At 47.6% G+C, this 23,161-nt stretch overlaps 1 protein-coding gene across 1 annotated transcript; it reads left to right on the top strand.

Annotated features, from left to right (window-relative positions):
- The first annotated feature begins 300 nt into the window (after positions 1-300).
- NLRP10 (NLR family pyrin domain containing 10) lies at positions 301-11,375 on the top strand. The gene is given in 18 exon segments (XM_007459870.1): positions 301-383; positions 1,278-1,341; positions 7,231-7,426; positions 7,429-7,488; positions 8,679-8,738; positions 8,741-8,815; positions 8,818-8,931; positions 8,934-8,979; positions 9,196-9,278; positions 9,281-9,372; positions 9,375-9,547; positions 9,549-9,645; positions 9,647-9,836; positions 9,839-9,983; positions 10,297-10,372; positions 10,374-10,682; positions 10,684-10,748; positions 11,228-11,375. Coding segments are annotated over 18 exon segments (2,076 nt in total).
- Positions 11,376-23,161: the final 11,786 nt, after the last annotated feature.

Raw genomic sequence — 23,161 nt, 5'->3', positions numbered from 1 at the left:
CATCCGGATGCTGGCTTTTCAGTGGCTGACTGAGGGATCTAGGCAGGCTGAACCCTATAAACACAAACTCTGGGGCCAGGTTTATCAGGAAAGGGCAGAGGGCATGGGGGGAGAGAAAATGGGCTTTCCCCTTGTGTATGGGAAATGTGCTGGGCACATGGTATATGGTGTATTAGTCAGGGTCCTCCAGAGGAACCAATAGGAAGTGTATGTATTTATTATGCGGAATTGGCTCATGTGATTATGGAGACGGAGACGTCCCAAGAGCTTCAGTGGACAAGCTGGAGACCAGGAGAGCCGATGCGTACTTCTAGCCCCACAGCTGGCAGACTCCAGACCCTGGAAGAGCTGATGTTTCAGTTTGAGTCTGAGTGCAGGAAAAGGTCAGTGTTCTTCCTCAGCAATCAGGCAGGGCGAGTTCCCTCCTACCTGAGAGGGTCACAGCACTTTTGTTCTATTCAAGCCTTCAGCATCACAGAGGGCAATCTGCTTTACTCAATCTAGCAATTTAAACGTTCAGTTCATCAAAAAGCACTCTCACAGACACACCCAGAAAAATGTTTGACCAAATATCTGGGGATCCTGTGCCCCAGTGAAATTGACACGTTTCCCCATCAGACGTAGGTACCTGGCTGTCCTGAGGAATGTGCTTGACAGTCCTGCCTGACAAGACCAGGGTCACAGCTGCAGGCTCATGTTAAAGGTGGGGCTTGTGGGCTTCCCTGGTGGCGCAGTGGTTGAGAGTCCGCCTGCCGATGCAGGGGACACAGGTTCGTGCCCCGGTAAGGGAAGATCCCACATCCCACATCCCACATGCCACGGAGCGGCTGGGCCCGTGAGCCATGGCCGCTGAGCCTGCGCGTTCGGAGCCTGTGCTCCGCAACGGGAGAGGCCACAGCGTGGAGGGGGCCTCTTCCCCAAAAAAAAAAAAAAAAAAAAAAAAAAAAAGTGAGGCTTGTAACTTGATGCACCCATTCCCCCATAGCAATGACGGCTGGAGTGAAGGGAGCCCTGGCTTCAGTTCCAGCTACGGGAGGACCACCAGGGGGCACTCCAGGGCCTCTCAAGTCTGCAGCTGGGACTTTGAGCTGCACAGGAACTGCAACTTAGTGGCCAACCACCCTGTCCTTCTGCAGACTGGGGCTGGCACAGGCAGGCTGGTGGGTTGTCTCCCACCAGCAGTTTGTCTCTGCCCACCGCAGGCAGCTTTCAGGAAGCTGTGCTCCTCACCCAGGCCCCACCAGCCCCGGACACTCCTCTGTCACACTGGAATTCAGGGCCATTAAGGCCCTCTGCCTGGAGGCACTTTCTGTGGCTGTCACAGACCTGCTTCCTGCATGGGTGAGTGTTTTCACAGCAACTGAGCCACGGCAACTGAGCCCCGTCAGCTGGCTGGCCACCCTGCCCAAAACCAGCCTGACCAGGCGACCCATCACTTACAGCATTTGCCTGTGTCCCAGGCTCTCCAGGACCAGTCTCCTGCTTGCCTACTTGGCTTGGCACTCCCTTCTCTTGGTTCTCCGGTTTTCTGATATCCACATCTTAGTTTCTACACCTGCCTCTGGCCTTCTCTCCCTCCCCCTGGTTTTGGGTCAGTGCAGCTTCTTTCTCTTGCTTGTTAACCTCAACCCATCCCAGGCTCCCCCCTCTCCAGGCCCCCAAGTTCCATTTTCCTTCCTTTTTTCCTTCCTTCCTTCCTTCCAGCCCCTGGGACTGAATTAACATGGGGCTCCTTGTTCATGCCTGTGCTGTACTTGGGATGTTATTAACTGTTAACTTAGTCTCGTATCTCAATGTAGCTCTGTCAGACCCTGCCCATCCCGTCCCAGTCTCTGCTTTCTATCCCCTGAGGAGACTGACTTCTTTCCCTGTAACTTCAATTCCGTTTCTCATTCATGAGTGTTGCCCCTCATGTCAGGTTCTGGCTGTGACCCCCAGCTTCTCTCTTTGACTGAGTTTCACACTCCACTTATTGATGATGCTATATTTAGCCTTTTTGGGTAAAGCCCCCCGCTTTCATCTCAACACAAGCCCTTTATTGCAGGCTGCCACCCTCACCAAGTTTACCTCAGTCCTACAAGCAAACCCCAGGACAGCAGCCCTGGACAAGCCACAGCACCGCCCTCTGCCTGAACACCGATGGGTATTGAGGGCGCAGGGCTTGTGCTTCACTCCAGGGACTCAGGAACATGCTGTGGAAGGCAACTGTCAGAGCTGTCCAACTTTACGGATGACCACTGCAATTTTGTCATGTGTTTTGCCAGCCTGTCTGTTTTACTGACCGCCATCTTGTTATCTGTTGCCACATCAATGGGGAGGTTTCAGGTCTTCCCCTCCAAGGCCACGTGGCAGTACTTCTGAGAAAAGGCAGCCTCTCCTACTGGAGATTAGATACTTCCAAATGGCTGTGGGTGCTCCTGTCTCAGGAGGACCTTTAGGCTGACCCACTCTGCACGCATCCTCCATCAGAACTGACCAAGGTGCAAAGGAGAAGGTGGTGACCATTGATCATCTTCACAAAGAGCCCCTTGTATAGGAGGATGGACTGGGCTTGGGGCCCTGCCTGTGTTAGGCAGAAAGAGGCCTGGGAGCAGGAGGGTGAAGATGTGTACTCAACTTTGCCTTGGTATCTGCCTCCGTGGGTGGGGAGAGATCAAAATACCAGGAAACTCCGGTAGCTTCACTCAGAGACGCCAATTCCTCCACACATGTTTCTGGTTACCCTTGTTTCTTGGGAGTTTGCTGTCCAAAAAACCTTATGTATGGAGAGACTATATAAATGTGTGTGTGTATGTGAGAGAGACCCATACCCATCAACTCCTTCCTGTCTGTCTCTCTCTGACTTTCTGTGTCTTGCATCTCTTTGTATCTCTGTTTCCGCCCACGGTCTCCTTTTTGGGACTCATCAGTCCCGCCCACGAGTCAGGCCAGGGTTAACAGGGAGGGAGGCCTCATTTCATTTTCTACCTCCACGCTCCAGTTAAAATTGGATGGTTGCATCTCACTTCTATAGTTTCTTCAAGTGTGGCTCTCAGGTCCTGGCCCCGTGATCTCCAGCCCTGGAGCTTTGCAGAGGAGGCAGACCCTTTGCAGGAAGTGGCCTCTCTGCTCGGCTCTCTCTGTCACGTGATCTATGTGACTGTCTCGTTCCGTTTCGGGCTTGGTTCTTTTTTTTTTTTTTTTTTTTGCGGTATGCGGCCCTCTCACCTCCTGTTGCGGAGCACAGGCTCCGGACGTGCAGGCTCAGCGGCCACGGCTCACGGGCCCAGCCGCTCCGCGGCATGTGGGATCCTCCCGGACTGGGGCACGAACCCGTGTCCCCCGCATCGGCAGGCGGACTCTCAACCACTGCGCCACCAGGGAAGCCCCAGGCTCAGTTCTTTGCTGTCTTGCTTCTGTCTCTGGCCTCAGCCGGGCTAAGGCTCTGGGAGAGACCAATTCCCATTCCTGCCTATTCTCCTGGACTCTGGGAGAACTCGCTGAGCACTGGGCACAGGAGCCTTGGAGCGGGAGGAAAGGTGCACAGGAGAGAGGCTCCCAGGGCTTCTTCCCTCTCCACCTAGACCTCTCACCATTAGAAGATGCTCCAACTCATGCTTCATAGAGAATACGGGACCACCAGACATGATTACCCTCATTGTGTAAACACAAACCCCACAGACCCTCCTTGCTCTACGAACCCCTCTCTCTCCTCGGGCGTGGATACAGGATGTTCCCTCCATCCTCCTGTCAAAGCCAATCTTTTGCCTTCACTTTGAATCTTATCCCAGTCCACGTTCTCCGTTTCTGCCCTTGGTACTTCTCTCTCGCCTGCATTTCTAACCTGACCCTTCTATTGGATGCTTTTGTCAGCATTCTAATCTTTTCCATCCCCACCTGTGTTAAAACAAAGAAGACCTTCTCTTAACCCTACATCTCCCACAACACCTCCGGAGCTCTCTAGCTCTCTAATTCCTTTTGTTACCAAGCTTCCTAAAAGATTTGTCTATACATGTTCACTTCTTTATTTCTTTCCCTCTTTTCTTTTCCTTCCTTCCTTCTTTCCTCTCTCCCTTCATTCCTTTCTTTCTTTCTTCTTTCCGTCCTCCCTCCCTTTCTCCTTTCCTTTCCTTTCTTTTATTATTGAGGTATAGTTGACATACAGCATTATATTAGGCTCAGGTGTATGACATAATGACACAATATTTGCATATATTGCAAAATGATCACCACAGTAAGTTTAGTTAACATCCATCACCACACATAGTTATGCAGTTTTTTTCCTTGTGATGAGAACTAAGATTTAGTCTCCTAGCAGCTTTCATATCTGCAACACAGTATTATTATTTTCACTTCTTTACCTCCTGTTCTTTCTTCGTTCTTTTTTTTTTTTTCAGTACGCAGGCCTCTCACTGCTGTGGTCTCCCCCATTGCGCATCTGGACGCGCAGGCTCAGTGGCCATGGCTCAGGGGCCCAGCCGCTCCGCGGCATGTGGGATCTTGCCGGACCAGGGCACGAACCCGCGTCCCCTGCATCGGCAGGCGGTCTCTCAACCACTGCGCCACCGGGGAAGCCCCTGTTCGTTCATTTTTATTTTATCAGAGTAATACGTGCTCATAGTTTAAAAAGTCAATTAGCATTAGTCAATAAGCTACCAGTACAGCAGTTCCCTAGTCTATCCTTCCCCACTTCCCCCAGGCTCTCTTCCCGGAAACAACTACTTTAGATCTTAATTGTTTCTTCTTACATCTCTGCACTTCTAAATAATACAGTCTACTGCTACCTTTTGAGTCATCAATTTTAGGCATTACCTATTGACTTCCTATGCTGGAACATTCTACCACTATCCTTTCCATATGGTTATATTATACATTTTAGTTAGATCAATATTTAGTGGTTGGTTATTATTTCTATGCAAACATCATTCACACCTGAGTGTTGTAGTTTACTATTATGTCACTTCTGTCTTCCTTATTTTTTGTTTTCACTAGAGCTGATAGTATTTTTTTCTTTGTCTTTTTTTCTTTTTCTTTTTTTGTTTTTCCTAGAGCTAGTAATTTCCTTATTTCATCCATTTGTCTGGTTCTCTTGGTACGTATTGTTAGTTTTTACATGCCTCCAGAGAGCTTCTCAGTAGGATCTTTCAGGAGGCCAGTAGCATCGTTTCATCTGTCAGTCCTTTTTTTCCTTGAAGATGGTGTCTCTGAGAATTCTGTCTCCTGTCTCTCCTTCTGGCCTGTCAGCTGTCTAGGCCCTCTGATCGGCTGCCTTCTAGAACTTGTTTTCTCCTTGTTTGGATTCCTGTTTCACAGGGCTCCCGTCTTCCTCCGTTTCATTTTGGTGGTGCACATCCTCCAGTGGTTTCAACAACTTAAAAAATGGAGGCATGGTGAAGGACATGGTGGTGACAGTGCCCCATTCCTTTGCCTCTCGAGTCAAACTGCCCAGGCTGCCTGGAGTCAAGTTGAAGAGTCTTGGGCTTCAGAGAGAGAGATGGAGGGGCCGTTGAGCTCTTTTTCTCTTGGCATGGATGATAAGTTCATCCTTTCAGCCCATCCCTTGTTTCTCAACTTTAATATATGGAAGAATGAGGTCAAGTTTTCCTCTGGTGATCAGATGGAACGTGTGAGTGTTTGTGCTTCTCCGGGGCTCAGGGTGTCCTTCATCTGTTCCAGCCCCACGTGTACTAGGACCTATTGGGTAGCAAAGGGTAGGTGTCAGGGGGTCACACCCATCCTTTTAATTCCAGCACCACCAGGCAGAAGTGAACTAGTGGCTCTGGGCTAAGTGGACCCAGGCTTGGCTTTGGAAGCTCTCTGATCAGAAAAAGGGATCTGTTTCAGCTCAGTCCCCAGGACCTTGCCTGTCAGGCTCCTGCATCAGGGAGCTGAGTCATCCTTGCCTCACCCACAGCTCTCCAAGCCTACATAGCCTAGACTGCACGTTGCCTTGGCAGGCTCTGGTGCTGTCTTCTCTTGCTATTTCCTGAATTAGCTCCACCAACAGCAGAGATTTTCAGAGGATGCTGAGGCTTTATTGTCAATAGCTCTTGCATCAACAGGCCTGTGTTTCCAAACTGCCCTGTGACTTGCACCCAAAGTCCCTGCATCCTAACATAGTCCTAAAATTTTCTCTCTCCTTTTGATGTGTAGTCAAAACTCTTGAAGTTTGACTTTCAGCAACTTTCCTTGTTCCCAGATACTTTTTGCTCACTCTCAGACATTTTGCTACTGAGATAGATTCCCCGTTGGCTATAGATCACGGGTGTAATTCTGCACTCTGAAAGCTTTCTATCAGTTGTTGCTTTTCTTCTTCTGAAGACCACCACCCTGCCAACATATTCTATATTTTAAGCACAACTCGAGAGCTTGCTCTCTTTTCTCTGCTTCTTTAGTGTCCAAATGTTTCCAATTTGGGGTAGCATTTAGCCTAACTACCTGGTTTCTGTGTCTGTCTTCTGTCTTTGTCTTTTCATCTTTTTCTGTCTCTCTCTATCTACCCAGGTCATAAGCCACAATTTAAATCCTACGTCTTTGCACACTGGTGTAGCTTTGGAACATTCTCTGACTGTCAAATTTCTCATCTGGAGTGATACCTGGGACAATTTCTGTGGTGATCAAATCGGCTAATGTTTGTAAATCACCTGGCACAAAGTGGCCTTCAAAGTGGCCATTTCTCCTATCATTATTTGAACTAGTCTCCTTCTCTGAATTAGAAGACGTCCAGCTTTGCAATCTGCTGTGTGGCTGAGTTCCTTGAGCTCTGAGGCGTGAGGCCAATGGGCTGATGAGTAGAGATTTTTTACCTCCTTGCCGTACTTCTGTAGTCCCAGCAATTACACACCAGCTCTGACAGTTCACACAGTGGGTGAGGGGTCACTTCTAAAACTTCAACATAATTTGCTTTCTTCACCAAATTGTCTTAGGAGGCATACAGAGCCTGATGAACTGGGGGAGGGAGGAAAGGAGAGAGAGAGAGAGAGAGAGAGAGTTATCAACACACTTGCACACCTTCCTACCTATTTGCTGGCGCAATCACACGTCACTTGACAGAGAGACGCAGAGAGGAACGACTAGGAAAATTGCGTGTGTTTCATCTGCTCACCTTTCTTGGAACTTTGCACGTGTCTGGTGTGTGTCTCCCTGGCCTGTGCGCAGTGGCTTGCCCAGCCCCTCACCTCTTCTCCAGGTCACCGGTCTGAACTCGACCCTTCCCCTTGAACACCATGATCCTGGCCTGCAACCCCCCAGAAGGCATTGCTCGGGGCCTTGAGTGACCTTGAGGACAATAGCTTCGAGCTATTGAAGTCCCACTTACAGGATGGAACCCTGTTGGAGGGCCAGTGCCCCCTGGCCCGAGGGGAAATGGAGGGTCTGAGTCGGGTGGATCTGGCTCCATGGCTGATCTTGATGTGTGGAGCCCAGGAGGCTGTGAAAGTGGTGCTCAAGTCTTGACAGTCATGAACCTGTTGGAGCTCGTGGACTAGCTCAGCCACACGTGTCTGAATGGTGAACGCGGCAGGGGAGAGAAGAGGTCGGGGCGGCCCTGGACTCTCCTTCCCCCATGACATTTCAGGACACCCCCCACCCCCCGCATAACCTGTAATTCATGCTCTTGCCCTCTGCCCTTGCCGGGGAGCCCCAGTGCCTGAGGGTCCCAGTGACCTCCAGCTGAAGGCTCTGACCACTGCTAGGGGGAGGGCCTGAGATGAGCGAGGGGATTTATTAATAGAAAGACTATCTTATGGCCATAATGCCCCAACTGCTATCTCCGACTGTAATGCCAGAGGAGGGGAGAGTATGAAAAATAGGGCTTAGAGGCTGGGGTGGTGGTGATGGTGAAGGGGTTTCTGCTAACCAGAGGAAGCGGTCTCAGGGAGTGGGCTTTCCCCAGCTTCTCTCGTGCAGGCAGCTCAGGCTGCTTCTCACGGAGGACAGCCTGCCCCTGCATCCTGATCTCTCAAGGAGCCAGCAGACTGATGCCCACCAGAGGGCGAGGTGGGCATGGTGCCTAAACAACCCCCATCCCTTCCAGTGGGTGCCCGGGGAGGATGGAGGTTCTGTCCGTGCCTGTGCTCCCTCCACAGGTTCCTTTCAGGCCTGACAGCTCCTCTGACATAGAGACGGGAGGGTTCCATAGACTCAGAGTCGGGGCGCTTCTGCTCAGGAGCTGGTTTATCTTTGGCATCTGGCTTGGTCTTTACCAGGGACAGGCTCCTGTGACTTCGCCGTTCTCCAGCTTCCCTTTCCTTTCTCCTCTCTCTGTCCTCACCATCTCACATGGGGACATTTCACCTGAACACTCAGACATTCACACACACGGTGACTTTTGCATGTACACGTATTCTTACAAACACACGTGCTGTTGCACACTGACACGCCTTCCCCACACAAAAATACACAAGCGTCCATAGCACACTCCCGTGAGCACATGGGGAAATAAGCATTCACTCCTACCCCATGGACACCCACACACACAGAACATACCCTCACACACTCGTACAGGTGGGCACATGCACATCACACATGCATACACACCCTCATACGCAGGAGCAGCGGTCCCTCCCCATGCCCCTAGAAGTATAACTTTCAGAGAGATACAAGTTCTGGGGCACAGAAGATGAAACCAAAGGACAGAGGCCGGAGTCTGTCTCTTTTTATTCCCATCTCACCCCTAACACCTCAACTGTATAGCGCAGATTATGGAGAAATGTACCGAGAGCATGTGCACGGCCTAGAGGAGCGTCAAGAAGGGGGCATCAGGGCGGCTACAACCAGCTGCTCCTGGTGGCCACGGCCAGCTCAGGGAGCCCAGCGTCATCTGCCTGTCTGCCCCAGCCCACTGTGACTCTGTTACAGTGGAGGATCTATTACATCCAGGGGGAAAGTCCTCCCAGGTCCCACCCATAGTGGTGCTACAGGGGTCGGCTGACATGGGAAAGACAAAACTGGCCAGAAAATGGTGCTGGACTGGACCACTGGCACCCTGTATCAGGGCCAGTTGGATGATGTCTTTTTTTTTTTTTTTTTTTGCGGTACACGGGCCTCTCACTGTTGTGGCCTCTCCCGTTGCGGAGCACAGGCTCCGGACGCGCAGGCTCAGCGGCCATGGCTCACGGGCCTAGCCGCTCCGCGGCATGTGGGATCTTCCTGGACCGGGGCGTGAAACCGTGTCCCCTGCATCGGCAGGCGGCCTCTCAACCACTGCGCCACCAGGGAAGCCCTGGATGATGTCTTTTATGTGAGCTGCAGAGAAGTGGTCCTGCTGCCAGAGGGCAGACTGGACCAGCTCCTCTTCTGGAGAAAGGGGAAAATCAATCGCCCATCACAGAGACTCTGAGGCAGCTGGAGTGGCTCCTGTTCATCCTGGATGACTGTGATGAGCTGCAGAGGGGCCCTTTGCAGAGAGGTTGAAGAGGCCGAGGTCCAGTCCCACGGAGGATGTGCTGTACCTTCTGTTGCGGAGGAACGCTAATGCTCCCAGGTCCGCCCTTCTCGTCACCACCTGGGCGCTGGCTTTGTGAAATCTGGAGTCCTTGCTGGGAGAACCACCCCATGTCCACATCCTCAGAGAAGCCTGAGAGGAGGAGGTATTTCAACTCCTACTTCACAGATAAGGAGCAAGCCAGAAATGCCCTTGGCATTGTACAAAGGAATGATGTTCTCTAACAGAGCATGTCAGGTTCCAGGCATTTGCTGCGTGGTCTGCTCCTGGCTGAAGGGGCAGATAAAGCAAGGCAGAGAGGTCTTGGAGATGCCCGGTAATTGTACTGACATCTTCATGGCCTATGTCTCCACCTTCCTGCCCCACAGTGCCCCTGGGGTCTGCTCTGAGCTTACCCGGGACAAGGTCCTGAGGGGCTGTGCCCCTTGGCAGCTGAGGGCATCGTGTTTGAAGAAGGTGACATCAGGAAGCACAGTTTAGATGGGCTCAGCCTTGCTGCTTTCGTGAGCAGCAACAGCTACCAAGAGGGACTTGACATCAAGAAATACAGCTTTTACGGGCTTCCCTGGTGGCGCAGTGGTTGAGAATCTGCCTGCTAATGCAGGGGACACAGGTTCGAGCCCTGGTCTGGGAAGATCCCACATGCCGCGGAGCAACTGGGCCCGTGAGCCACAACTACTGAGCCTGCGCGTCTGGAGCCTGTGCTCCGCAACAAGAGAGGCCCCAACAGTGAGAGGCCCGCGCACCGTGATGAAGAGTGGCCCCCGCTTGCCACAACTAGAGAAAAGCCCTCGCACAGAAACGAAGACCCAACACAGCCCAAAATAAATAAAGTAATTAATTAATTAAAAAAAAAAAAAAAAGAAATACAGCTTTTACCGCATTAGCTTATAGGAATTTTTTCATGCCATGTCCTACCTGGTGGAAGAGGACTGGAGCCAGCTGGCGGGGGAGATACTGCTGCAGAAAAGTGAATAGGCTGCTAGATGAAAAGAAGCAGACAGGGGGTGAGGCGATGGCACTCGGTATGCAGTTTTTATTGGACATATCGAAAAAAGAGGGCTCCTCGAACTGGGAGCTAAAGTTCTGCCTCAGAATTTCTCCCTCAATAAAGCAGTATCTGAAGTGCCTTAAAGAACGAATGGATTCTATAAAGCATTTCAGGACTTGGGATTTGGAATTCTCCCTGTATGAATCTAAAGTAAAGGGTTTGATAAAGGGTGTTCAGATGAGTGATGTATCGTTTAAGATAGAACATTTTCAGTGAAAAGAAATTCCATAGAAGGAACTCATTTTCTGTCAAAACCAGCTTGAGTAATGGACAGTGATGAAATAAAATGTATACTTTAAGGCAGGACGAGAAAATTTAAACATAAAATTCTCTCTGCCTATTTGGACCTCCTCCCTCCCTCCCTGATGTGTGGTGTGCATCTGCATTACATGTTAACCAGAGCTCCTCAACGGTGGGAATGCCTGCTCAACTGTAAAGATCATTTCTTGCCCTTTCTTCTGATGCTAGCAATGTAACTTCTTAAAAGATTCGCTTTCTTTCCCAACTCTGTACGTGGGTCATGGTGACTGACCGCTCGCTTTGTACATGCTTACCTGAACTACTTACCTTTGGTGAACTTTATGTAAAATATCAGTATGTCATTTTGATGTACGATCCTTTGTCTCAAAAATCGATGACTGTGCCTTCGACTTCTAACAGGCGGAACAGTTCTCAGAGCTTCTGAGAGCCTGTCTCGTGGGTTACAAGCTTCAGTTTGGCTTAACTTGATTGTCAATTTTCATTGACAACAGAAAGGAGAAAAAATGTCCAATTGCAGGTAAAAGTAATAGAGCAGGGATCCAAAAGTCAACGTCTAACGGAAAAGGCAGAGGGACAGAGGAACTAGAGACAAGGAGATTAGGAGCAACAGGACGTAGGGCAGAGAAGTGGGGACAGTAGAGATGAAGGGTCAGGAGAATGGTGGGGTGGAGGGACAGGAGGATGGGGGAAGACAGAGAGTAGGAAGGAATGGAGACATGTGAGATTAGACTAATGCATACTGGAAGGGGTATAAGGACAGAAGAGCAAAAAAGAAAGAGATTAGATAATGGAGGATCAGAAGACTTGGAACACAGGACATGGGGAAAGGCCGTGTGGAATGAGCCCTTAGGAACAACCACTTTTGCATCAATGGCTCAAATTCACTTATGTAGCACCCATCCCCCCACTCCAGGCTGTTTCGATAGTACAGACTCTTGTTTCAAGTAGCTCCTCTTATATGTTAATGTCAGTGACCAACGTGTGATTCTGACATTTGACTCTTTACTGTGAAATAAACTCCCTAATATAATAAAATGTGGACTGTGCTCATTCCACAATATTGGAAAATGTGAAGCATATCAGTGCTAACATTTAAAACAAGTATCGGGCTTCCCTGGTAGCGCAGTGGTTAGGAATCCACCTGCCAGTGCAGGGGACACGGGTTCGAGCCCTGGTCCAGGAAGATCCCACGTGCCGTGGAGCAACTAAGCCCGTGCCCCACAACTACTGAGCCTGTGCTCTAGAGCTCGTGAGCCACAACTACTGAAGCCCGCGCGCCTAGAGCCCGTGCTCCGAAACAAGAGAGGACACCGCAATGAGAGGCCCGCACACCGCAAAGAAGAGTAGCCCCCGCTCGCTGCAACTAGAGAAAGCCCACGCGCAGCAATGAAGACCCAATGCAACCAAAAATAAATAAATAAAAGAAGCATTGTATTGTGGTATAATGGAATGTCCCATTGACTCTGTATTTGTGGCTTACTGCTGCTTAAACGGTAGCTTCCCATCTTTCTAGAAACTTCTCAATTTTCCATGTTGGGAATGAGCCATGGCTTGTCACAGACCTTTAGTCCTGGAAGGTCTACTGTGATTCGATTTAGCTCCATGCTAATAACATGTCATGACTGTCCCCAGAGGTGCCGTTAACTGACTTTTCTTTCTAGAAATATCAGTCAGTTCTAAGCGCTAACTCATAATCCCTTTTTTTCTGCTTTGGTTCCCTCTGTAGAGAAAAGAAGAAAAAGGGAATTCTAGATGTAGGTGTGGTCAGTTCCCAGCCCTCATTTTACAGATGAGGAAATTGAAGGTCAGTCAGGAGCCCCATCAGTTTCTGGGGTTCCTCAGGGAGCTCTCTTAGCTCCCACACCTCAGCCCACTGTGTAGAGGTCCTCAAGGGCTGTGCAGGCGCCGCAAACCTACCCCCACCCAGCAGTTGCTGCGGAAGGCTGATGCTGCCTTGGACCCTCAGTGTCCCTTCCTGTAACAGGAAGGTTACAGACACCCCTCTTTTTGTTTTTCACACAGTTTTATTGTTGTCATGACTTCTCACAAGTTGATTTCACGTGTACCAATTCCAGAAATCTGCTGGACGTGCCCAGATACCTGAATCCAAGGTAACTCAGCCTTGACTGATCAACTTGGGACCCCATGACACAAATTATCATGAACTCTTCTTCACACAGGAAGTTTGGTATCTCCACATTTGATAATTATATACGTAGCCTGTTGAGCACATAGATTGTGTGTATATACAGAATCCGTGTAAGAAACTGCATGCGTGCCCATGTACTTAATTAAAGAGCAGTTTGTACTGGGTTACTGAAGAGCCTGGTGGAACCCACTGAGCTAGGCTGTGTTGTCCCCTAGAGAGCCTGAATGCTCCCAGCCGACCAATTCCTGAGTATCATAGAGATTTTTTTGCGAACAGCAAAACAGGTGCCCAGCCACATTGCTGGATTTTCATGGGGCCAAGGAGGTCTGTTTAAAGAAACATGGATGTAATATCCATTTGATGTTTAGACATGTTATTTCACTTAGGATTCACATTCAAATCAAACACGATTAAGCAAAAATTAAATGACCAACTATATTCTCTCTTTTTTTTCTTTTTTAAGCTGATTTCGAGTTAGGTCTGTATGGCTCTTTCTATCAATGTCATCTGGGCTTCCACTCTTTCTCCCCTCTGTTGCTCTTCCTATAGTTGCCTTTTGCTCTTATTTCGGAGAGTGACCCTTATGTGTCAGAGAAGATGGCCATAAGGGGAGTCAACATAAACCACCCTTACAGCCAATAATCCCATAGGGAGGGAATAGTCTTTATCTCCCACAGGGAAATTGGGGAAGGATTCTGACCTGACCCTGAGCAGGTGTCAAGCCTTGAACAATCTTTTTGGTCTGGAAGATGAACTTCTCTGGCTTGGGTGAATCTCATGGCCTAGGCCACATTCCAAGGGCTGAGTAAGAAAGGACCAGCACCTCCTGAAACACAGGGAATGGAAGAGTGGATCTCCAAAGGAAAGGATTCTGAGTAGACAAAATAATATATCATACTGTATACAGATAACGTGTGTGTGATGGACTGGGGTACCCTGAGAGGGCTGGTTAAGAGGCAGAAGCAATGGGACCCCTATGTGTAGAAGTCTGGAAGAATGGGCCCAACCAGGCTACGGGACCTGGTGGCTGGAAGGAGCAGGGATTCCAGGTGCAGAGAGAAGCTGGGCTCATCTGGTCCTTTTATTTATTTATGTTTCCTATTCTATTCAGTAGCAGTGATTTCTGTCTTTCAGCTCACTGATCTTCTGTATCATTTAGTCTATTATTGATTCTTTCTAGTGCATTTTTCATTTCAGTTATTGTATTCTTCATCTCTATTTGGTTGTTCTCTATATTTTCTAACTCTTTGTTAAAAACTTCTAATTTCTTACTCTGTGCATCTATTCTCCCTTTGAGTTCTTTGATTGTCTATGATCGTTACTCTGAACTCTTTCTCTGGGCGATTGCCTGTCTCCACTTCATTTAGTTCTTCTTCTGGGGTTTTACCTTGTTCCTTAGTCTGAAACATATTCCTCTGCTGCTTCATTCTAAGTTGCTATTTGTATTTTTATGTGTGTGGTAGGTTAGTTATGTTTCTCGACCGTGGAGAAGTGGCCCTCTGTAGGAGGCATCCTGTGCATCCCAGAAGTGCACTCCCCTCTCATTCCCCAAGCTATACGTTCTAGGGATGCCCTCTAAGAGTGCCGTGTGGGTCCTTTTGTTGTGGTGGGTTGACTGTGTGGGTCGTCTGGTGGGCTTGGTTGGCCCCTAGTCTGGTTGGTTGCCAGGCCCTGCCTCATGCAGATGCCGCTGTCTGCTGTTTAGCAGGGCCTGGTCATGAGGTGGCTGGTTGCGGAACCCTAGGAGACCCCGGGGCTAGGGCTGGCTCACTCGTGGGCAGAGTCAGGGTCCCGAAGATTCTGGGGCTGCTGCCTACCCACTGGCAGGTGAAGCCAGGGCCTGGAATTAGTGCGGGACTACTGGCAGGCAGAGCTGGTTCCTGGAGCCTGGCTGCAGGACCCAGGCATCCCAGGGCCCATTTCAGATCATTGGTGGGTGTGGGAGGCTGTTCCTGACACTGTTGGGTATGGGGTCGGGGGTGTCCTGAAGGTTGCATGGGCCTGCTGGTGGGCAAAGGCCAGGGCCCAGCTGGTCCCAGGTTAGGGTCTGGCCTGCGTTGGGGAATCATAGTTTTCTGCTTCTGGTGTCTGCCCCCTGGTGGTTGAGGCTTGTGCAGGCTTCCTGGTGGGGCTGGTGAGTGGAGAGGGCTCTTGGCCCTCTGGTGGGTAGGGCGGCTGTGGGCTCTTTAGGCAGCCCGTCTGCAGGTGACTGGGGCTGTGTCCCCGCCCCGTTGGTTGTTTGGCCTGGGGCGTCCCAGCGGCACCTGCAGGCTGTTGGGCGGGGCCACGTCTTGGCGCTAAACGCCAGAGGGAGGAGCCCACACAATGGCGCCCGTCGGCACCGCCTTCCTCACGGTAGAGCGAGCTCCCAAACACGGCTGCTGCCGGTGTCTATGTTCCCAGGGTGAGCCGCAGCCGCCTTTCCATAAGTCTCTCCAAGACCAGCAGGTAGGTCTGGCCCAGGCTCTTATCAATTACTGCTCTTGTCCTGGGTCCCTGTGCACGTGAGATTTTGCGTGCGCCCTCTGTGAGTGGAGTCTCTATTTCCCCTGGTCCTGAGGGGCTCCTGCAATTAAGCCCAGCTGACCTTCAAAGCCAAATGCTCTGGGGGCTCGTCTTCCCGGTGCCAGACCCCCGGGCTGGGGAGCCCGACGTGGGGCTCAGAACTCTCGCTCCTGTGGGAGAACCTCTGCACTCTAATTATTCCCCAGTTTGTGTATCGCCCACCTGAGGGGTATAGGGTTTGATTTGTATCTTGAGTTCCCCCTCCTACCACTGGTCTTGGTCTCATTGTGGTTCCTTCTTTATGTCTTTAGCTGTAGAAGAGCCCTTCTGGTAGGTTGCAGCCTTTTTCACTGATGGTGGTTCTGCAGATAGTTGTGATTTTGATGTGCTCCTGAGAGGAGGTGGACTCTGGGTCTCTCTACCCCACCGTCTTGGCTGCTCTCCTCATCTGGTCCTTACTTAGCTTCCCTTTGGGGGGCGGGAGGTGTGAACCATGGGAAAGAAAAGGCTGTGGTCAAAAAGAAAGAACTGGGCTTCCCTGGTGGCACAGTGGTTGAGAGTCCGCGTGCCGATGCAGGGGACACGGGTTCGTGCCCCGGTCCGGGGAGATCCTACATGCCGCAGAGCGGCTGGGTCTGTGAGCCATGGCCGCTGAGTCTGCACATCCGGAGCCTGTGCTCCGCAATGGGAGAGGCCGCAACAGTGAGAGAGGCCCGCGTACAGCAAAAAACAGACAATGGAGTATTATTCAGCAAAAAAAAAAAAAAAAAAAAAGGAAAGAACTCCGTCCCTAGATAACAGCTGTGGGAACCTCTTCTGAAAGAGTGGGGTTTGAGAGTGGCAGGGGGAAGAGGGGATCAGACAAAATACAAGATGCCCAGTTAAATTTGAATTTCAGATGGACAATGAATAATTTTTTTTACATGGGACATACTTATATTAAAAGATTATTTGTCGTGTATCTGAAACTCAAATTCAGACTGGGCATCCGATATTTTTATTTGCTCAATCTGGCTGCCCTATGTGGAGCAGGGTGGTGGTAGAACAGGCAGCAGCCATGAGTCATGTGGAGTAAGATATCAGCTGCCATAGCTCCAGCTACTGCTGAAATCCCCCGCCTCTCCTTGCCTTCCCTGGGACTCTTAAAAGGAAAGAGGCCCCTTGTACAACTCATAAACTGGTGAGGATCCTGTAGCAGGTTAAAATGTGAACGCTTCTGGCTATTCTTGGGAATATTTGGGGAAGGGTTACCAGGAAAAGACTGAACTTATGTTAGTAGATCCATGGCAGCCTTGAGATTGGGTTGGTATGCTACACTTGACGATAGCCTGCACTGTCCAGTGACATCTGGGACATGGTTACCAGGTAGGGAGTGATTGGCAGAGAATACATTAAGTCGGATATGTGTGAGGTGGCTGGGCACTTACAAAGATCACCCAACTCTGCCTGTTTCTTGCTTTTAGTATGATTTTTTGACATCAGCATGTGGACAGATATGGATAAAACTGGAATTAAGTTCACTAGACCCAGGGTACAGAGGCAGAAAATTGGTTATAAATTTTTATCCCTCCCCAGATGTACAAAGGCACTGCCACCCATAGGCCTTCCCTCCTTAAATATAGTATGGGGATAACCTCTTTATCCTTTTCTGTTGTTTAATCCAGAGGCTAAAGATTTCTGTCCACGTCTCTGAAATGGGGTTTGCATTGTTGCTGTCATTTCTAAGGACCCATTTTAGGGTCACTTTTGAAGCTCCGAACCTCATTCCTAGGACTACTTCTGACTCTCTTTGCCTAAGGTTTGGACTATTCCCCTATTGCTCCTCATATATTTTTCTGCATAAAGCAACTGGGAGGTTTTCCTCCCGCCAAAATTTCTTATGAAATATAATAAGAGGTCTGGGGAAACCTGTGCTCCTCTTTTTATATAAAAGGTGGTTCAGGATTCCTGGAGGGTCAGAGATGCTAACCTTGATCGTTCCTTCCTTCCTGAAATTTTCTGTGACTACAGGGACACTGTTCTCGTCTAGTTCTTCTCATGTGTCTGATCAACTCCTTCGCGGTCTTCTGAGACTTAAATGTTAATGTTCCCTGTGATTCTCTTTTGGCCCCTTTCTCTCCTTACATCCTAACTTTAGGGGATGCTCCCTGTTGCTAGTGGTGTAACTGGACCTGTATGGCAATGACTCCTCAAATCTGGAGCTCAGAAAATTCCCTGGCGGTCCAGTGGTTAGGACTTGGCACTTTCACTTCCGTGGACCCAGGTTCGATCCCTGGTCACAGAACTAAGATCCCGAAAACCACACGGTGTGGCAAAAAAAAAAAAAAAAGAAATTCTGCAGTGATAGGAAATACATTAAGACAAATAGATTGAAGTTACCTTGTGGAAAGCCTGGATGTCATTACCAAAATGTTTAATATTTTCTAGTATGAATATGGTAACACTGAAAATTTAAGTGGGAAAAAGTCATTCAGATGATTTTATAGTTGGTGCTTTTTAACTTGAAGTTAAAACTTCTGGACTAGCTATGTATCTTTGAGCAAATACATAACTTCTCTGGCTCTATTACTTTTCTGCTAAAATAAAGATAATGTTATTAATCTCACAGGGTATGCGTTAGAACCAGAGGACTCAGTGTTCAGTCTACAATGACTTGAATAGTCAATAAGATCGTTGCTTCAGTCCCAGCAGAATATAGGGATGAATGAATCTGCAGGCTTGGCTTTATCCAGAACTCTGATGATCTAACCATGACCTGCATTCCCTTTCCGTATTTCTCATCTCTGCTTCCTTAGGGTAGATTCCATTCTCAAGGAAACTCTCCCGTCCTAGAGGCAATAGGCTGTCAACAACACTTAGGAATACATTTTCTCTAATCTGTGTCTTGTGGGAAACATATCAGTTATCCAGCGGAACAAAGGTTTTCATTCACAAAAACCCATTCAAGGACACCTCCCATATTGTTCACTGTAGTGGGATCACCAGTGAAGCCATGAACAAGACACTGTGATGGTGACTAGAATGGGAAATGCTGCTAATATGCACTTCACATGGCCCCTACTCCATAACTGGGAATAGCATCAATCCCAGCTATGCATACCTGAAATGGTTTAATGAAAAGATTCCCCAAGAGAAATAAAGGTATTGTTGGCAGGGGAAGGAGGCCAATGAATGATGGTGAGTCAATACTCAAATGTCCCTATACATATGAGAAAGCACATTGTCTACTTTAAATTATTGTATAAATACAGGGAGGTGAGGTGAAAGCTGAGACCCATTCAAATTTCATTAGTTGTTTTTGCAAGACACGAAAGAAGTATAAATAGGGTAGAATGGATGGGAAAACAAGAAACCTTACAAACAGTTTCATTGATAGTCCTGAAGGACATGGATGTGTGGGTGAAGAAGAGAGGATTTCAAATCTTGGTGAAAGGGAGGATGAGGAACAAATGGAAAGAGAGTAAGGGAAGTCCATAAATGAATCACTTCAAGGACTTTTCACACTTTAGAAGTTAGTTCCCAAGTCCAGGAGTGAGGGAGAAAGGGATACAAAGGAAGTCAAGGGGCAAATAGTCACTCATCCTACTAATGAGAAGACCTTCCTGGAATTGACCATTCCTTCATTGAACAGTCTGAGTGTCTGACTATAAAAGGCATTGCTGGGCTTCCCTGGTGGTGCAGTGGTTGAGAGTCCACCTGCCGATGCGGGGGTCACGGGTTCGTGCCCCGGTCCGGGAAGATCCCACATGCCGCAGAGCAGCTGGGCCCGTGAGCCATGGCCGCTGAGCCTACGCGTCCGGAGCCTGTGCTCCGCAACGGGAGAGGCCACAACAGTGAGAGGCCCGCGTACCGCAAAAAAGAAACAAAAACAAAAACAATAAAAGGCATTGCTAGGAACCCTGTGTGGATTTTCCAGTCACCTTCTATCATGGTAAGAAACCTGGAAGTGGGGAACAGAAAGTGTGACACAAAGATATTATTTTCTTCCTGAGTCTCTTATGAACTAAGAAGAAAAACAACAGAGTAAGTACCTTCAGTAGCCACTTTTTAAAGGTAAAAATGGGGTAGTATTTCTGCCAATGTTCCAAAAAGGGAAGAGAAAATTCTAACTTATCTGAGAAGGAACATTGTCAGTGACAATCATGACAAAAGTGGATGCAGAAAACCCTCAGTACAATGCCAGAGGGGTCTAGAGGCACATCAGCCATGATAGAACAAGCGTCTGATAAGTATTCATGATGATGCTTCTGCCAGGGTTCAAGATTGGAGCAGTAACCCTCAACAAATTGGGTATAGAAAGAACATACCTCAACATAATAAAGTCCATATGCAACAAACACAGATGACATCATACTCAATGGTGAAAGATTGAAAGCTTTTCTTCTAATGTCAGAAACAACACAGTGGTGCCCACTTTCACCACTCTTACTCAACATGGTACTGGAAGTCCTAGCTAGAGCAATCAGGCAAGATAAAGAAACAAAAGACAACCAAATCAAAAGGAATGAGTAAAGTTGTCCTTATTTGCAGATAATATGATCTTATATATAGGAAATTCTAATGACTCAACCAAGAAACTGTTGGAACTAACCAACAAATTCAATAACGTTGCAGGATGTAAAATCAACATACAGAAATCAGTTTCTGATTCTATACACTAACAATGAAATATCTGAAAAAGATATAAAGAAAATAATCCCATTCACAATAACATCAAAAATACTAAAATATTAGGAATAAATTTAACCAAGGAAGTAAAAGATCTGTGTAATGAAAACTGTAAGATTCTGATGAAAGAAACTGAAGAAGACACAAATAAATGGAAAGATACCTCATGTACATGAATTGGAAGAATTAATTTTTTTTAAACTGTCTGTACTATCCAAAGCCATCTTTAGATTCAATGCAGTCCCTATCAAAATTCCAATGACATTTTTTACAGAAATAGAAAAAAAATCCTGAATTTTATATGGAACCACAAAAGACCCCAAATAGCCAAAGCAATCCTAAGAAAGAACAAAGCTGGAGGCATCACACTTCCTGATTTCAAACTGTAATACAAAGCTATAGTAATTAAAACAGTATGTTACTGGCATTAAAAGTTGATACATAGACCAATAGAACAGAGCAGATATCCTAGAAATAAACCCCCACATATACAGTCAACTAGTACTTGATAAGGGAGCCAAGAAGACTCAATGCAGAAAGGATAATCTCTTCAATAAATGGTGTTCAAAAATGTGGATAACCATATGCTGAAAAATGAAATTGGACCCCTATTTTACACCACTCACAAAAATTAACTCAAGATGGATTAAAGACTTAAACATAAGACCTGAAACCATAAATCTCTTATTAGAAAACTTAGGGAAGAAATTCCTTGATTTTGATCTTGGCAATTATTTTATTTATTTATTTTTTTAACATCTTTATTGGAGTACAATTGCTTTACAATGGTGTGTTAGTTTCTGCTTTGTAACAGAGCGAATCAGCTATACATATACATAGATCCCCATATCTCTTCCCTCTTGCGTCTCCCTCCCTCCCACCCTCCCTATCCCACCCCTCTAGGTGGTCACAAAGCACCGAGCTGATCTCCCTGTGCTATGCGGCTGCTTCCCACTAGCTATTGGTTTTACATTTGGTAGTGTATATATGTCTGTGCCACTCTCTCACTCTGTCTCAGCTTACCCTTCCCCCTCCCCGTGTCCTCAAGTCCATTCTCTAGTAGGTCTGTGTCTTTATTCCCATCCTGCCCCTAGGTTCTTCATGACCATTTTTTTTTTTAGATTCCGTACATATGTGTTAGCATACGGTATTTGTTTTTCTCTTTCTGACTTACTTCACTCTGTATGACAGATTCTAGGTCCATCCACCTCACTACAAATAACTCAATTTTGTTTCTTTTTATGGCAGAGTAATATTCCATTGTATATATGTGCCACATCTTCTTTATCCAATCTGTCGATGGACACTTAGGTTGCTTCCATGTCCTGGCTATTGTAAATAGAGCTGCAATGAACATTGTGGTACATGACTCTTTTTGAATTATGGTTTTCTCAGGGTATATTTGGCAATTATTTTTTGTATATGACACCAAAAGTACAAGCAACAAAAGCAAAAATGAACAAGTGGGCCTAATCAAACTAAAAAAACTCTACACAGCAAAAGAAATAATCAACAAAATGAAAAGGCAACCTACAGAATGGGATAAAATATTTGCAAACTACATATCTGAAAAGGGGTTAATATTCAAAATATGTAAAGAATGCACACAACTCTATAACAGCAACAACAACAACAGAAATCCAGTTTAAAAACGGGCAGAGGGACTTCCCTGGTGGCACAGCAGTTAAGAATCTGCCTGCCAATTCAGGGGACACGGGTTCGATCCTTGGTCCGGGAAGATCCCACATACTGCAGAGCAACTGAGCCCGTGCGCCACAACTACTGAGCTTGTGCTCTAGAGCCCGCGAGCCACAACTACTGAGCCCATGTGCCACAACTACTGAAGCCCACATGCCTAGAGCCTGTGCTCTGCAACAATAGAAGCCACCGCAATAAGAAGCCCATGCGCTGCAATGAAGGCTAGCCCCCTCTTTATGCAACTAGAGAAAGCCCACACAGCAATGAAGACCCAATGCAGCCAAAAATAAATAAATAAAAAATAAAAATGGGCAGAAAAACTGAATAGACAGTCTTAACCACTGGACCACCAGGGAATTCCCTGAAGAATTTCTTAATGGGGGAGGTCATGGTGGAATTAAGCCTCCTGAGTGAAGAGGTGTTTATTCCCTGTAGAAACTGAGAATGTTGCTCCAGGTTTGTGCAACTGAGCTTTCTTATGTCCATATGGGAAAATCTATAAAAATTGTTAGTAAGTCCTCCAGAGAAAGATTCTCCCAAGGCAAACAATTCACTGTCATCTAATGTTATAAAATCAGTGCATTGAATCACTGAGTTGTATTTATGGGAGGGTTTCTTAACTAAAGAAGTGAAACATCTGTTTAAATGGGATGAAAATCAGAGGCAATCATTAGGTAAGGAACTGAAGATTCTGCTTACGTACCTGTCAGTGAGTTTACCATTTATAGTTCTTCTTGCTGGTAATTGGAGATGCCTATCAGTGCTCATGTAAGAATGCCAACTACTCTGCCTTTCACATTCACATCAAAGTTTGAGTAATAATTAGAGCTATAAGTAGTTTGCTTGCACTACTCATTAATTCATAAAAGTTTGTAGCTGGGGTGGAAAGTGGTCATAAATAAGGCCAGTCATGGAGAAAGATGAAACCCAGAGGAGGAAGTGATTTGCCCAAGGTCGTACAAAAAGTTAACATTAGAGCCAGAAGAACATGTCAGTGAATGTCAGGCCAGCATTTGTAGTTTGTGTTAAAGGGAGAAGGTGGAGACTTTAGGTTCCGTGTTTTTTTTTTCCTTTTACGGTACGCGGGCCTCTCACTGTCGCGGCCTCTCCCGTTGCGGAACACAGGCTCCGGGCGCGCAGGCTCAGCGGCCATGGCTCACGGGCCCAGCCGCTCCGCGGCATGTGGGATCCTCCCAGACCAGGTCACAAACCCGTGTCCCCTGCATTGGCAGGTGGACTCTCAACCACTGCACCACCAGGGAAGCCCTTTTTCTTCTTTTTTTAATCTCTCATGAAGACAGCAACTTAGATTTGTTTTCTAACTTTATCAGCCCCAGAAGTTTGTGTGTGTGTGTGTGTGTGTGTGTGTGTGTGTGTGTGTGTGTGTGTGTGTGTGTGTGTGTTT

The sequence above is a fragment of the Lipotes vexillifer genome, unplaced genomic scaffold (assembly GCF_000442215.2).
Source record: "Lipotes vexillifer unplaced genomic scaffold, Lipotes_vexillifer_v1.1 scaffold61, whole genome shotgun sequence".
Lineage (NCBI taxonomy): Eukaryota > Metazoa > Chordata > Mammalia > Artiodactyla > Lipotidae > Lipotes > Lipotes vexillifer.
Note: the sequence above shows the minus strand (reverse complement) of the source record. Positions and strands in the feature narration are given on the sequence as shown.